Genomic DNA, 16181 nt, shown 5'->3' with positions numbered 1-16181 from the left:
AACAAAAATTGACCCTGGCTACTAGGCCTCTGCGCATAGTGTAAAGGGATATCTTTTTCAGACCTATGTAACAGCCTGCACAGCCAATGTAATGTACAGGAAGGATATAAGGCAGTTCACAAAAAATTTTTGAGAAGCTTAACATTCAAGAAAATCAAGAATCTGGGCAACTGAGGATACCTCAGTAACATGAACTCATATGCTATTTACATATTATGTTTGGGTAGCATGGGAGATAGGCTGCTTCCCAAAGGGAAGGTGAGGTGCTATTCTTAAAGGAGAGGGAAAAGACACTGGTTAGGTAAATGCAGCTGTCCACTATGTTCTATTCCTTGGCTGCCCAGGACATGCATTCTTCAACAGGAGTAATTTTATAAATGCTTCCAATTCAACACACTGTAGAAAATGGATTCTTCTCCCTAAGAAGATAATTTAAAAAAGTAATTTCCACTTATCACATCCACTGTCAAACCTAAAACTTCTGGGTGATACTATCCTTGAGTTCTTAAACCAAACCTTGAAATCTGTAATTTACACATCCACTAGCATATTTAACCATCACTAACACACACCTGTAGATGTTAGTGAGAAGATACTGCCAGTAGAATGGCTTCCTCATCCATTTCAAATTGTCAACAGCTACCTGGTTATCTAAATTTTGCCTTCAACAGGCATATGCTTCCAATTGACAAGGGGGAAGTACCTTTATTGGCTCCTTTGCCAATATAAATTGCTCATTTCCCCTACTCTGGGAATATAGGGAAAGTTTTTTGCTGCCTTTGATTCAGATTCAATTCCAGATCTTCCATGTTCCTGAGAGTCTGAAGCCCATTTAACTCTCTGGTATCAATTTGTTATTAGTCATTCGGCTGTAAGCAAAAGAAATTTGCTTTGGCTGACAAATGAAAAGGGATCATACTTCAAGGATGTATGGTAGTCTATAGAATCAAAGGAAAATTTGGATAACTAGGCCTTGACAAAAACAGCCAGGGCACTATGGGGGCAGGGGGGATATCCTTGCACCAACTCTGATAGTTTTCTTGGGACACTATCATTAGAATGAATCAGCTCCTGATTGTGTCACCTCTGTTAAGACTCAAAATCCTGGTGAGAAGGGAATTTTGATTGGACAAGCCTTGGATCACATGATCAACCAGGGGGGTATGAGGCTGTAATATTGTAATCTATAGTTTCACTAAAACCACAGAATGGAAAGGAATAGCATTCCAAAGAAAATGTGGGGATCTATCATTAAAAGAAAGGGGAAATGACTCAGGAGGCAAAAATCAATGGATAGCCATTACACTTAATATTTAAATGGTGGGGAGAAGACTATCTACAATGGAGCAACAGCCAGAAAGGCAGGAAGAAAATGAGAAGTGTCACCTAAAGTGGGTGCAGGGGTGAGGGGGGAAGGTCACTACTGAACTGGACTATGAGATCAAAATACTCAAGGATTTCAAGGAAAATGTTTTTCCCTTTTACTAGCTACTGTGAACACTGCAGTAATCTGTAGTGAACACTGATACTATGATATTCTGGTCATCCAAAACAACTCAGATATTTAAAGAGATATGCTTGAAAAATTAAGAAACACTGAGCTGAGTTTCTCAAAGAAGGTACACAACAACCTTGTCAGCTTCAGTAATGGATGATGAATATATTTATCTAAATATTAACTAACATAAAGATGGGTATTTAAAATTACTTGACAAAATAAGCTCAGTGGTAAGTAACCTGCCAAAGTCAAACAATAAGTACTAAATTTAATTTTTAAAATCCTTTATTTTTAAATAAAGTTTAAAAGTAATGTGAGTAGTGTAAAATATTCAATACAGAAACATATAAAGTTGAAAGTCTCATGTAAACTACACTATTTGAAGAAAGCCATTAGTTGACTTTTCTATGCATCATAAACACAAATTTTTAAGTGAGTTCATACTATACATTTTTCTATTAATAGTTTGTTGCACTTAATATTATCATGGCCATTTTCCATGTCCGTACAGAATAAAGGTAGTTTATTAATTTTAATAGCCATATAGATTTTCTTACATGGCTGAAATGTGTTATTTAACCAATCCTTTACCAATAAACACTTAGGTTTTCTTCTGTATTTTTCTACTATGTAATTTTTATGTGTCTGTAGTAACTTAAACATTGTCACTTCCTGTTTCACTCTGTCTTCTGGTTTGAAAAGTACGTTCAGTGTGGCCATGACCTCCAGTTTAATAAATACTTGAATCTGTTAAGCTTTGATATTGGTAGACAGTATACTAGTCAGGACTGACTCAATATTAAGCAATAGAAACCCAACTCAAAGTAACTTAAAGCAAAAAAGGGTATTTATTGGCTCACATAACTGAAAAGTCCATAGGGATATACTAGCTTCAGGCACGGTTGGATCCAGGGGCACAAACATTGTCATCAGGACTCAAGTCTCTCCATCATTTGGCTCTGCTGTCCTCGGCACTGGCTTCATTTTCTGGCTCATTTAATATGGTGGGCCCTGTTGGTTAGAGCTTTCATACTACAAAGCCAAGCAACCTCAGTAAAGATAGCTTCTGAGCTTCTCCTCCACAGTTCAGTAAAACTCTTATGGCTGAGTATCACTGGACCAATTTGAATCAAACCATTCCAGAACCAATCACTATGGTGAAAGAGATGGGACTATGCTGATTGATCAGGTCTGAATTACATGTACACCCAAGAAGCTTAAAGTTAGGCCAGACTGTCTGAACCATGTGAACTGGAAATAAGGAAAAGTGGTTCCAAGAAACATCAGAGTTGTTATAAAGAGTGCAATGGATGCTGGTCAATCAAAAACAACTGACGTCAATGGTAAGACCAGATACTGAAAAATTCGCTTAGTCTCTGTTCAGTAACAGCTGGCATTGTTACTTTCTTGATAATAAGAGTATTTTGAAGAAAACATCATGAGGAGTAAGTCTGTCCTGTACTCAGGAAGCCTGTAATCCATTTGAAGGGAATAATCATGTCCAATAGAGTACTTTGGATGATGCAATAGCATTTCAACAGAAGTAAACTCGGTGGCCTTGAATCTGAGAGCCCAACCATCTTGCTAACACAAAGCAGAACAAGCCTCCCATTGGCAAATAGTCCTGAGGCTGCTGAAGTCAGTGGTAAGTTTAAGTTAAGTGGAAACCTTTTCTTGTGTTCTTTTTAGCTGTTTGCCAAGGTGAACTGGTACATTTCTGTCATCTCTGTATTACTGCAGAAGAGAGGAATGGACAGTGCTTTCAATCTGCTGTAGTCCTTCAGATCTAGTATAAGGTCTCAGATGCTGAAAATGATCAAATATATATATGTAGAGACTTACTCTGCACTTAAAAAGAGCTGCTGGTCAAGTAGTATATAGCATGGTCCTTCCAGTTGTGAACATTTAAGTCCAGGGGAATGGGTGGGGGTGAGGTGCAGGTTGCTTCAATTCAAAACTCCTGGGTGGAAATGAGTGTAAGGCTGATACCAGTTGTAGTTTTCTCAAGCACAGCCAGTCTGATCGCAAATTTTCAAAAATGGCAGACAGGGCTGGGTTACATAAAACAGACAAATAGGTTACCTTCACCAGGGCTAGCCACACCAATAGCCAGGATGTTATCTGGAAGAATGGGCAGATTGATATCAATGCTCTGTAAATTAGTTTTTACCCTGAGTACTCCAGGGTCATTCCTTAGGGTTTCCTCTGGATACCATTTTCATCAGTCACGTATACAGCTTTCATTTTCATATGTATCTGCCCAAGAACTTTCAGCTCAGTAGAAGGATATATTCTCAATTCAGACTTGAGGTTCTGTTGAGGAGTCTATGCTACATCTGGGAATGACAAGGTTGGGAGAGCCAGGTTCATGAAGGTTGGCCCTACTCTCTTTGGTAATCAAGTCTCCATCTTCTGAAACGGCCCGTCTCTGAGAATCAGCTTATAAAAAAGACCTTAGGTTGGTTGGATAGTGCTGCCGAAAGACTTAGATTGAGATCTGAGGCAGGGAGATAGGTAAAGCCCTAGATTTGAGTTTTAGGCTTTATTTTCAACCATCAATTTTTATATACAGTGTATATTAGACTCTCGAACAGATGATCCTCACCTTAAATCCCTCATTTTGACTGTGTTTGACAGGATTAAACGGAATGACTGGCAGTGTAGATCCGTATCTTTTTCTGTAAAGTACAGAAAAAAAAAATTGAGCTGACATTTTGAAGGTAGTAGAAAATGGAGTTTGTAGATAACTTCTTATTAACAATAGTTGTATATACAAGCAAGCTAGTCGTTAGATTTTTATTAGTTGAGGATGCACAGGCCTTGTTTGATGATTTGTAGACAAAGTCACATAATCCGGGTTAGTCTAGAGAATAAGAGACAAAGATACAAAGAAATCATTCCCAACATTTAACCAGTGCATTCATTATAGTTGAGGATAGCTGGCCCTTAAGTAGACTGTGAAGTGAAGGACTGAGATTTTTCTCATGACAAAAATCGAAGTCTACTTGTCTGACATGATCTGTCTGGGAGTTCATGAATTGAATCCATTCTGCAGAAACAGATTAAGTTGTCTTAATGCCTGAGAGTATCTCATAGCAAGGAATGAAGTCAGCCACTCTGAATCAGTGTAAAACAACAGTATTGAGACAGATGAAACTCCATTAAAACATCCACAAGGACAAGACACTGTGGTCTTGTAATATTAGGAAGAAGCTGCAGGAAGCTCGGGAGTCTAAAATCTTAGCTGCAGGCTTTGTAGATTTTCAAGTCAGTCTACATTTCCAGCAAAAAGGTAGATGATACACAACTTGAGATGCCCAGCAAGCAAACTACCATGGCTTGGTCAAAAGGTCTACCTCCAAATATCCCTAACGCCTGGTAGTTGATGGTACCAGACATCAAAAGATCCATCATAAGAGTACCTCTCATTGGTTAGAAGAAAATTTTCCAAAGCATCACATTTAACATCATATACAGGAGAGAGGATATCCAAAAATAGTCTCTTGTGGATCAGGTGTTACATGTAGTTAGAGAAGAGTATTCGTAATTTTGGAGATGTGCCAATGATGGAGAAAATTTTATTTTTTTTAAGGTTGTTAGCTCATTTATCTTGGAAAACAGCAGTTAAACTGAAAAATAACCAAGGAGCAGTGTAACTGCCCCTGGTTGAGTCATAGTGACTTGGAGTTTTGAGAATAAGATGAATAACCATTACCCCTAGGTAATGCTACCAGTATTTCAGTTCTACTTTCATTGTTAATGGTTATCCCTTGCACACGAAGTAGAGTACCATGGCTGATGATGGGAGGTCCAACGTATACAAGTTGGTCTAACATGGCCTCAATGAGGCATCATCAACTTTAGTACCAGCTTCAATACCTGGCGATTCAGGTATCCAAAGAGGATCAAGACTTCAGAGTTATTTATTTCAAGTACCACTAGAGCATCTGGTGTTTGTGAAAGAAGTTGGGTAAGAGGGTATGTCAGTGTAGAGTACGTATGAATTGCTCTCTGACTATATTGAATCCCAGGAATCACTGACTTGATATCCATCTGGGGGTACAGGGCTGTTGATCTAGTCCATTTGATACCACTTTCAGCCCACATGACTACTCTGAGGGGGCAAAGATATGCCCATCTTCTTGTACTTTTCTGACTTTGCCCACAGTAAGTATTCCTAAGGATGAGTAGCATCAACTGAACATGGACTTGGTTGGTAGAGGTACAGATCAGAATGCCATTCAGGTTGCACATGTTGTCTAGGGCAGTGGTTTTCAAACAGTGTTCTGAAGAATTCTAGGTGTTGTAAAGAAGTCTCCTTAGGGGTCACCATGGTGATAAAGGAAGATGCTTGTGGCAGGTTTCAGGCCCCCCACTCCTGCTTCATCTACAGCAGCTTCTCTTTTACTCTGGGCTTCCACATAGTTTTCTTCCAAAGGGCTTCATGGTCACAAAGCCTTTGGAAAACCAATGATCTAAGAATAAGTTGTTCACAAAATGCTGAAATACAAAAAATAGGTCACAGAAACCAGAAACTGTGAGCAAAGGCTGTGGTAAGCCAAGAAGGTGTTTTCCTAGTCATTCTTTCCCTAATATGGGCCACATTACAGAATGATGAAGTTATAACATTCAAGTGTGCTATAAATTGATGGCCTCAAATTGGGTTTGTGACTATCAAATAACAGTCTAATTGGCTTTAAGTGACAATAGTACTGGAGTTTTTGCTGTCAGCATACATCTGCAAAATGCATTCATTTCTTTGCAAATATTATCCCAAGTCCATGGCTAGATGACTTATTTTCAAGTACTGCTAAGATCTCAATGGGCCACAATTCAAATTCTAAGAAAATATTTCCTTCTCATCCCCCCTCCCCCTTTTCTCCATTCTTCTTCTCCTCCCTTCCCTTCCCAATCTCACCCACTTAAGTGAGATTCAATACCTTTGGGCTAGGTTTACAGCACAATTCTAAGGACAGACAAGTATATTGTTAAATGTCATGGAATCCATCCAACTTGGGGGACATTAACTTTTCCCCATTCCCTTCCCATATATTCCCACAAATTTTCTAGCAGTTCCTTTAACAAATAGAGGTAATACGATCAAGATATAGGACTCTTAGATAATTAAAACATACCAATTCAAGCAGTTATTGACGAAGTACAAAAAGGGAGGGGGGAAGGGCTTCAAAGATGCTGTTTATTCCTGGGCCTCCAGGGCAATCAGGAACCACTGGCTATACTGCTCTAAAGCAGTTTCCCTCATTCCATTTAAAGGAATGCTGCAAAAATAACATTGTGTTTGATTAAACTTAGGACATACTGGGCTAAACAGCTCCCTGTTTGCAAGCCTTCTTAGAGCCTTTAATACACTATATTGAATCAGGGGAGGGAACACATATTTTACCACCTTACAGGACTCCGGAAGCTCTATGTATATAGATTATATGTATGCATCAAATATACACATGCATACATATGTGAACAGCCCTGCTCTAAAAAAATGTAGTAGAACTATTAAGTAAATGTCTGAGGGCAGAGGACCATAGATAATAAGATCTTGGTGTCTAGGAGTTATTAACAAGACTTAGGGAAAAAAAAAAAAAAAAAGAGAACAAAACATGAATAGGGATCTCCAATTAATTAGCCCATTTGGAAGACCATGGGAACAACTAAGAGTAGCTTTGTGTTTCATGTTACATAGTTTTACTGTCAGATGAACGTGTGCCATGTTGACTAGATAGTCTACCACTATGGAGAGTCTGTTCTTAAACCTTAGAGTTATTGCCATGGAATTCTGGTCTAGGTGCAGCCATCGTAAGATTACACTTAAAACATCCTGAGAGCACCATATCAGGAAGTTGGAAACTTTTCCAGGGTTACCAATCTCCAACCATCTTAACAATGCAGGTAAAGTGGAGGCTAAGTTAATTTCATGGAGAGAACTGGACTGGGAGTCAGAAGGCCTGAGCTCTACCACTTTATAGGTGTGTCACCTTGGATAACCTTTTATATTTCCATTTCCTCATTTGCAAAAAGGGATTATAATTTACTGTGTTATTTTGATAATTGAGATTAATGTAAAAGTGCTTTGAAACTATAAAGTGCTAAATAAACATAAGGGATTACCATTATAGGTTCTACCTGGATATATCAAGAGGTCTTTTCTGGAATCTGATTGGAGCTTTGTGAGATGCTGTTAGGTAAAGGGATTCCTTGGTAGAATTTCTTACATTTGTGTGAAAAGTTCTGGTTCCTGAGTAATCCCAAAGATGCTGTGAGTTCACTGTGCCTTTGTTTTAATCCCAATATCTGCTGGTCAGAATATCTGCTTTCTATTCAGTAGGCTACTATAGACTTGAAGTGGACAAAGAATAGGGTCCAGTGACCTGGATAGGATCCTAGACACTTCATTAATTTCAATCATTTGAGATTGTGGGGTATGGTCCAATGCCATTCTTGACAAGATGTTGTCATTCTTCAGTGTTGATAACTAAAAATCCCCTGGTCCAAATTTACCATGTCTCTGAAGGCCTTAACTGAAGAAATGAAATGCACACTCGAGGAAAAAATTGGGCCTTTGTTGCGACAATATAGTTTCAGCTACTTGGCTTAAACAGTTTGACTTCACTATAAAGGGCTGTTCTGAATCTGAGTGGAACAGGAGTGGAGGTGAAGGCCACATCATGATGGTTGAATGCCTCCTGGATCACAGTGGTCCACTGGAATGGTGTCTTCTTCAGCAGTAAGGTGAAGGAATCACCAAGGGCAAAAATCCAGGTACCAGATCTGTAGGCTGATGGAATAGTACAAGGAAGGTGGTCAGAAGGTCCAGATGAATACTCAGCAATCAGGAGGCACAGGACTGGAAGGGACAGGAACAAAACAGGTAAGATAACAAATGCATGGAATTAGAAACACAGGATTCTAACACTGGAGTGAGTGTGCTATCAGCTATCAGCTGCCTGATGGGTACTACTCTTGATAGGACTAGCTAAGAAGCTGACAAATGATAAATGCAGAATTAAAAAAAGCTTTCTGATTAACAATTGGTGATGATAAGAACAAAGAGTTCTCTGGCAGGGACTGCTTCCTGACTCGAGAACAAACCGTCTCAGAGTAGCAACAAACAGGAATTGCCCTTAATTCTCATAATTTGGGGGAGTAATTTGTATTCAGCCTGCTGAGCAGTGCCTGAAGGGGGAGAAAGAAGTAGCTCAATGGGCAGCACATGAAGAACTGAATTTAAATTTATATACAAACATCGAAGGAGACCTGGTCTTTCTTACTTTTCCAATGCTTTCTTCAAATTATCCTACCACCTCATACTTTTAAAAGTTGTCTTTAACTTTCATTTTAAGAAGATTCCATCTTGTATGGGAAAGAATAAGATACCCAGGAAATAAGACCCTGGTATTCACACCCTTCTGTTAATACCCTATATAATATATCAGTTTTTCTTTACATCTGAGGGCTCCCTAAATCTTTTAAATTTAGAATCAAAAAACAAAAACAAAAAATCATGAAACACAGAAAGAAATATGGCCCATAATAGTGATCTTTTTCCTAATCAAGAGTACTTAGATTGCCAAACATCTTACGGAGAATCTATTTTGATGGCCTGCTCTCTAAATTAATTCTTTCTACAAAATGCTTCATCACATGTAGCAGTACAGGTGGGCAAAGATCCTTAAGACAAAGCCTTTGCTTTCAAGGCACTTGCTATCTGGAAAAAGCAAATGCTTGCCAGGGACTTTACGAGGTATGCTATGCAAAGGTAGCTAAAAGGTAAACAACACCTTAATATAAAATAATGTAAATATTATTTAATATACAACTTAAGAAAAAATAAAGCTAAAGAGATGCATGAAGTAGAGAACATGTGATGTAGATATTGAGGAAATGGCAGCATTTTGACAAGTGAAGAATCAGAGGAACACATCCCAAAGTAGAGAGCAAGAACGGAAAGTGCAGAGATGGTAGCTAAGTAAAGAGTGAGGCATTTTGGAAAATATCAAGTACCGTAGTTCACTTTTGATGGAGTGTTGCTAGAGTTTGCACTGAAGGTCTGGCAGAAACTCAGGTCTTCGAATTCCCAGTAATAGTGCTGGTGGCAGTGCTTGCTCGGTCGTTGTCTCTTCTTGAAGCAAGGTCAACAGCCCCCAAATTCAAAAACAAAAATATTCAGCTCCAGAGTTCCTGTCACATCCTGACAAGCTCTTCAAGTGGCAGGTGCAGTTCTTGAAAATCTGGAAATCTGGAGTCCATGTCATGGCTACACAGAAGAGCATCTGCTCCAGCTAGTGCAGAACACTGTAGTGAAACCTTTTCGGCCTCCTATCCTGGACATCTCACGTTTTGTCACAGAATTTCAAGCTTTGAGTTCCAGTTGTTTTTTTCCCCCTCCTTTCTCTGGAGGAAAGCATCTTATAAGATCACCACAGTCTTAAGATTCTTTTGAGGTACATCCAGATAATAACAAAAGAGCTAAAAGACCAACACGTTTTTCTCCAAAACAGTCATTTCTCTGGAAGTGAGATCATTTGTCTCTCCCCTTTATGTAAAAGGAATAGTCAATTGATTTTCTCAGACATTTGTATGGAATAGCAAAACAGGTAAACGCCTAACCAGACAAAATACACTTACATGTGTTTATGTTCACTTGCTTAGAGCTGTACCACTGGTAAGCACCACCCCACAAAATGAAAATGTTTGAAATCCAACTGTTCAAACATTTCTATAGTGTTTGCTGGACAATGGCCTGGAATTTGATAAAAGCAGCTGACAATTAACAAAGAAGCATTTTGGCCATCTTAGTGACACACTTTCAAGCAAATAGAATACAAAGCAGGCCAGGAAACAGTTAAGCATTGAAACACTTCCAAATCTACTGATTTTGCAGTTCAGCAGAAGTCATGACAAAACTTTCCAGAGAATGTTAACCTTCCATTAAGAAACATAAACCCCCAAACATCTTCAGGAATTCCATGCCTGATTTAGTCTGTTCCAAGTGAGCCAGCTTGCTAAAAATCCACCTGCACCATTAATTAGCTGGACTCGGCAGCACCATTTAAAAATAAGCCTGCTCACTACCAACCGCACAGACTAAGGATATAGAATATTGAGGAGTAATGGATGGCAACCATGGTTGTGGAAAATTGTCAATGAAAGAGGAAGGTAGTCAGGTACCAGTATAAGCAGCAGAAAACCAAGAATTGCTGGCCCAAAGATTCTACAGGCTTCTTAATAGTAGAGAACACACCCATTTCTAGTTTTAGCTGCTTTATATTGGGTGCCATTGAGCCATACCAACGTGTCAGCCACCCTTCAGGCACCCCATGGTAAAAGGAAAGGACTCAGAATAGAAGCCAAGCAGTGGAGTGTTGTTACCCCAACTATCCATTATGCATAGAAACAGCTCACATATCCCAGGGATTCAAACAGGGGCTTCAAATCGGTTGTGAAGGGTCCCAAATGACATCTAGGCCTCAGTTTCCTCCCTGTGGCATAAAAGAATCATAGTTTTTAACTCTTCTGGGTCACAGCCCCCTTTGAAAACTTGCTGGCGATGGATCCTCATTCCCCAAAAATGCACACTCCCACTATTTCTGCATACAATTCCAAGGAGTTTAGGGGGATCTCCAACTTCAATCCAAGGTTCCCAGGTTCAAAATCCAAGAACTGGGCAATTGCTAACTTTTCTTACAACTCAAAAAAACCCCGTTACAAACAATAATCATCCCTTACGTACATACCGACGCTTTATACTTTACAAAGCGCTTTCAACCCCACAAACATTGATAGGCAGAGGAGGAAACTGAGGCGCCGACAAATTACTGAGTGATTTGCCTAAGGTCACTCGGCCAGCTGGTGGCTAGGCCCGGAAGCAAACCCAGCTCTTCCGACTCCGGGGCTTGTCTCCCCACCCCGGAGCTGCCGCCAGAGCTCCCGCCCCTCACTAAGGGGGCATAAGGAGAAAAAGGCAAAGTAGAAAGCCCACCACCAACCATCCCCCGGCGCCCTCTTGCCCCCCCAACTGGGTCCTTGCAGGCCCCGAAGGGTGGCGCCAGGCCTCCAGGCCAGCCCCGGCCACCCCCGCCTCCCCGGCCGCGCCAAATCCCGCCGCCGCCGCCGCCTCCCCGGGAGCGGGGCGGAGCAGCTGCCCGCCGCCGCCGACCACCCGGACGACTCCTCGTCGAATCGCAAACGCATAGGCCGCCGCCCGAGTTCTGCGTACGAGAAGAAAGACGCGGCGCGAGCGCCAACGGCCACCGGGCGCGCGCCGCGGCGGCCGGGCCTGCGCCCCAAGAGCTGGATGCCAGAGCAGGAGAAAGAGCCGCCAACCGATCGCTCGATCGACCGCGCGCCCGCTCCTTCGCCCTACCAGACCGGGGAGGGGGGGAGGGCGCGCCAGGGCTTCTTCGAGTTAGGGGCCTGACTCCCCGGCGACGAGACAAGATGGCTCCTCCGGTCCGCGCCGCAGCTACCGTCCCGGCTGCGTCGCTCGGCCCGCCCCCGGTACTGTTTCTTTAAATGGCGGAGAGGGTCATGAAAGCAGGAAGAGAGGCGCGCGCTCTCACGTGACAGGGGCGGGCCCGGCTAACAAGATCCGGTCACGTGGAGACCCGCTTCCCGCCAATCAGGAGGCGTCGCATCAGGGCGGGGGCGGGAAGAGCTGCGGCTCCGTGATTGGCTGAGTGCGCCGCGGAGGCCTCGGGGGCTTGGGGCGTCGGGGAGTGCGCGAGGCGGCCCGGGTTGTGTGCACTAGCGGAGACAAAGCGGTGCCCGAGGTGGCCGTGGCGGCTGCGGCAGCGGCGGCAGAGCAGCCCTAAACGCCGAATATCGTGGTGCTGAGTCCTGTCATCATCTCATCCAGCGCGGCGCGTGGGCGGCTTGTCTCGCGGCGGCGGCGGCAGCGGCGGAGGCGGAGGCAGCACATGGTTCCAAGAGCGCGCTGCGGTTGTTGGGTTCCAATTCCGTGGGGAGGGACAAAGGCAGCTTTGAGCACCGGGCAACGCCCGGTCGGGTGGTGCGCTCGCCACACTGCCCTCGACTCGAGCCTTGAAAGCTGGGACTAACTCCTCTCAGAGAGGAGGAGGCAGCCTCGGTACCGAGGCCCGGCAAGGGCCCGGCAGCCAGAGGCCTCTGTCTGAGGGAAGTGGGGGAGGGGCGCTGCCCACGTCAGGTGATTTGGGCGGGTCAATTCTGAGGCGTCTTTGTGGGTCAGTGTGAGGTAATTTGACCAGCCCACTACCCTGAGGAGATTGGGACGGGACCACAAGCTAGATTGGTTCTGGGCTTTGGAAACAGAAATCGCCATCAGCGCTTAGACCTTTCAGTTGGGAGGTGGTGAAGCCGGAACTAACGCCGTATGTACTTCATCGACTTCGTAGTCCTCAGCCTGGGGCCTGTTTAAGAATCCTGGGCTCATTGGTGAAGAAATGGGTGACTGTCCAGTTTTATGACCGAAGTTGGTAAATTTCCGGATTGCTAAATTTTCTGATCAGAAATTTAGAGGAACAAAGAAAGCTTGAAGAACTTGTGAAGATGGAGCAGTCATAAATCTTCAACTCCCAATACCGTCTACTCCAAGACCATCCACATTCGACTCCTTGAACTATCGCAACTTAATGCTAAAGCACTTTAAGACTACAGATTTATAACATAGTTTTTTCCCCCAGAATATTGCATCATAAATATTGAGAAGATTAAAAAAAGGAGGAATCAATTGTAGTTTTAGACATCTCTTTGAATGTGTTTTGGATAGGTACTAGGAAACCTTCTTTAACCGTCAGAAGCACAGACTTACCAAACCTTTACTGGAAGGAATCCTGGAAAATCTATTACACCGTAAGGTTTTATTTCCCAGTTAGGGGGTAAAGGACTGGAGACCTCACTGCACTCATGGCTTTCACAAATTACAGCAGTCTCAATCGAGCTCAGCTAACCTTTGAATATCTGCATACAAATTCGTAAGTATCCTTTAGGTGCCACTGAGGTCACTGCTAACTCATTCCTTGATAATACGGAGATCCTTTTCCCAGAAAATTCTGCGTTTTTACTTTTGGGGATGTATCACTGGATGAGTCCTTGAGCTCTGTGTTGAAGAACTGAGATCAGTGAAATATTTGTTGCTAATCCAGAAGAATGTGATCTTCATTTGTTGGATCAAAATATATTTGCTCATATGCAAATTTTAGCTTTTTTGAAGTCAATATATTGAATTGTTTCATTGAGTGTTGGATAGGAATCCAACAAGTACTCTTTGGATCACCAGAAGTTGGACTATTCTAGAATCAACTGTTTCTCTTTAGTGACAAAAGCCGAAACAGTTGGGTAATAACAAGTCTTTTTTTTTTCCTAGCAAGAAAAAAAAAGAAGACATTTAGATGACAACTTTTGAGAAGAAATTATTAGTTTATCTTTTCAGCAAACAGTTGGCTCTATCATCTAGGGAGATCTGTCCTTACGTCCAATATTTTATGTGCTAAGCAGGAAATGGCAACTTGTTTAAACCCATAATTTAAATAGCCTTCCCCCAAAATGTGCAAATCACAGAACACATAACGTGTTTATGATTCTTGAGTTCATGAAGAGATTATAATTATCCCATGTTGATCGGGAATGTTTCAGGCTTAATTCTTATGCCCACTCTCTTGGAGGTAATTTGGTGGGATCATAACTACACAGTGTTTTTCACACATTCGTTTGTCACTTTTGAGATGAAGGTAAGTATTCTACCATTTTAGTGATGGAGAAGTGATGAGCAGCTACATGAATGGCCCAGAGAGCTGAAGAACTACCTTGAGGGTTGAGAATATAGACTTCAATCATCTAATGATAGTAAAATAGTATTTAGCTTTTTATGGGAAAGAACAATATGTTAATTTGCAATGACATCTGTAATTTTTTTTCTTTTTTCCAGTTAAGGAAATAAAATTTTTCTGAGTAGTGAAGTGAATTGCCAAATGGTGATAGCCTGCTTTTATTTTTTGTTTAGGAAGCTTATTATTGAACTAGAACGTTTTAGAGTAGATACTGTAGAGGCCATTTAGGTGAAGTCTCATGTTATGGATGATGAATCCGAAACTCAGATAAGGTTGCAGATCAGGCTTGCTTAGCTAGTTTATAACACAGTCTTGGGCAAAATCTTCACTATCCTTTTTTATATTTGGACTGCCGTGTTTAAGAACAAGCACATGAAGGCCACTTAGATGTTCTCAGGTGATTGTATTTAATAAATGGTTACTTCAGTTCTGAATTGTGGAATGAGGGGCCAAATTTGGAATGGTGGATTATATGATAATCTTGGAAGACCATGAATGGCACTTGTAAAACTGGGTGGGTTGTTCTAGCTTTCCCCAACGACTTTATTTGATAATAAAATAATAGTTACAACCAGTTAATTGCTTCTTGCCATCACTTTTAAACATGTGTAAAGTAATCTTTATAATAACCTTGCTGGAGTAAGGATTCTTCCTGTTTTACATTTGTGGAAACAGGCTCAAATTGAGTAACATGCCAAAACACACCTGCTAAGTGGCAGATTTAAGGCAATATGATTTATTTGGCCACAGTGGTTAGTGTCTTTAACCATTATAAGGCAGTCAGTGCTAACTCTAGTCAGTTTTGCCTTAAGGGCTTGTTTTGCTTCAAGGAAAGGGTTTACTTCCTACTTGGAAAGTCTGTTCAGTTTATCTCAAAAACCTTTAATTTGAGGTTCTGGAATATTGTTTCTTTTGCTATCTTATAACTTAATAGGTGAGCAGAACTAAGGTAAAGAATCAAGCTCTAGTTAAGTCATTTGTTTAAAGTGAAATTGGAGAGTTTGTGAATTTGACTTTACCCATATTGAGTTGGAACCACCTTCTTGCATGAACATTTGCGGGTTGGATGTATCATTTGGAAGCTCTAGATTTTCTAATCTGGATCACACCTTTGAAGTCTACTTTTGGATGTGTCCAAACCTACCAGGAGAAAATACAAACCCTAGAATACTAAGATAAGTTAGTTTATAATTAATTTCAAGGTTTATCAAGGTGATATGATGAAATTCATTTCTAGAGGAAACACGTTTTTAAATTTTCATAAGCTGTGACTTGTTTACTCCTAGTGATGGTGGATGGATCCTCATTTTGTTAAGTGATGGTGTCACCTTTAGAAATGAGAAAATTTGTCTATAGTTCCTTTTCCTTTGTTCTAATTTTTAAAATGTAAGACCGTAATAGGGTGTTTGATATCTACAGTATTGCCATATTGTGAGTTATGAAAAGTATGGCCCTTTGCTTACCTCCCATGTGATTTGGACTTGCAGGCTGAACCCAGGCAGGCTAGAAGGATAGAAATCAGTGTGGTTCAATGAATAGAGGATGCATGGGCTTGGGAGCCAGCCAAGCTTGGATTTGCCTGCTTCCTGGCTGAGTCTTTGGGCAGGCTGAGCCTCAGTTTCTTCATCTATAAAAGGGGGCTAATCTGAAAGTAGACGATTATGTAAAATAATGTTTATAAAGTAATTATAGCTCATGCATGGTACACTGTAAACATTGAATAGATGGTGCTTATTGTTTATTCATTGCATAATAATTTATATAAACCAGAAGTTGGCCAATGTAGCAGTTTGCTCTATGGTGGTAGTCATTAGGTAGATTACATTCTTGGTAAATTCTGGAGCATTTGTTGGAGACAG

General features: G+C 41.3%; 2 protein-coding genes and 1 long non-coding RNA gene across 7 annotated transcripts in view; 1 reads left to right on the top strand and 2 right to left on the bottom strand.

The window, feature by feature from the left end:
• Window positions 1-2327: 2327 nt before the first annotated feature.
• On the bottom strand, window positions 2328-11918 carry TUG1 (taurine up-regulated 1; the record flags this gene model as incomplete). The annotated part of the gene is made up of 3 exons (XM_077875004.1): window positions 2328-5998; window positions 7640-8360; window positions 9518-11918. A coding segment is annotated over one exon (465 nt), but the record flags the coding sequence as incomplete, so codon positions are not given.
• Window positions 2328-12698, bottom strand: LOC144299056 (uncharacterized). Its single transcript, XR_013365864.1, has 2 exons — window positions 12076-12698; window positions 2328-4176 (listed from the first exon to the last, which is right to left on the bottom strand). It is a non-coding gene; the product is annotated as an uncharacterized LOC144299056 (long non-coding RNA).
• MORC2 (MORC family CW-type zinc finger 2) overlaps window positions 12189-16181 on the top strand; it is a 41807-nt gene continuing 37814 nt past the window's right edge. For 3 of the 5 annotated variants that reach the window (XM_077874347.1, XM_077874346.1, XM_077874343.1), the window contains exon 1: window positions 12190-13467. In XM_077874347.1, the coding sequence (XP_077730473.1) occupies window positions 13400-13467 (68 nt within the window). In that variant the 5' untranslated portion in view covers window positions 12190-13399. Of the gene's footprint in view, window positions 13468-16181 lie in introns of all 5 variants that reach the window. The other 2 variants (XM_077874345.1, XM_077874344.1) reach the window with 1 other exon arrangement.

Source organism: Canis aureus, chromosome 27 (assembly GCF_053574225.1).
Source record: "Canis aureus isolate CA01 chromosome 27, VMU_Caureus_v.1.0, whole genome shotgun sequence".
Taxonomy (NCBI): domain Eukaryota; kingdom Metazoa; phylum Chordata; class Mammalia; order Carnivora; family Canidae; genus Canis; species Canis aureus.
Note: the sequence above shows the minus strand (reverse complement) of the source record. Positions and strands in the feature narration are given on the sequence as shown.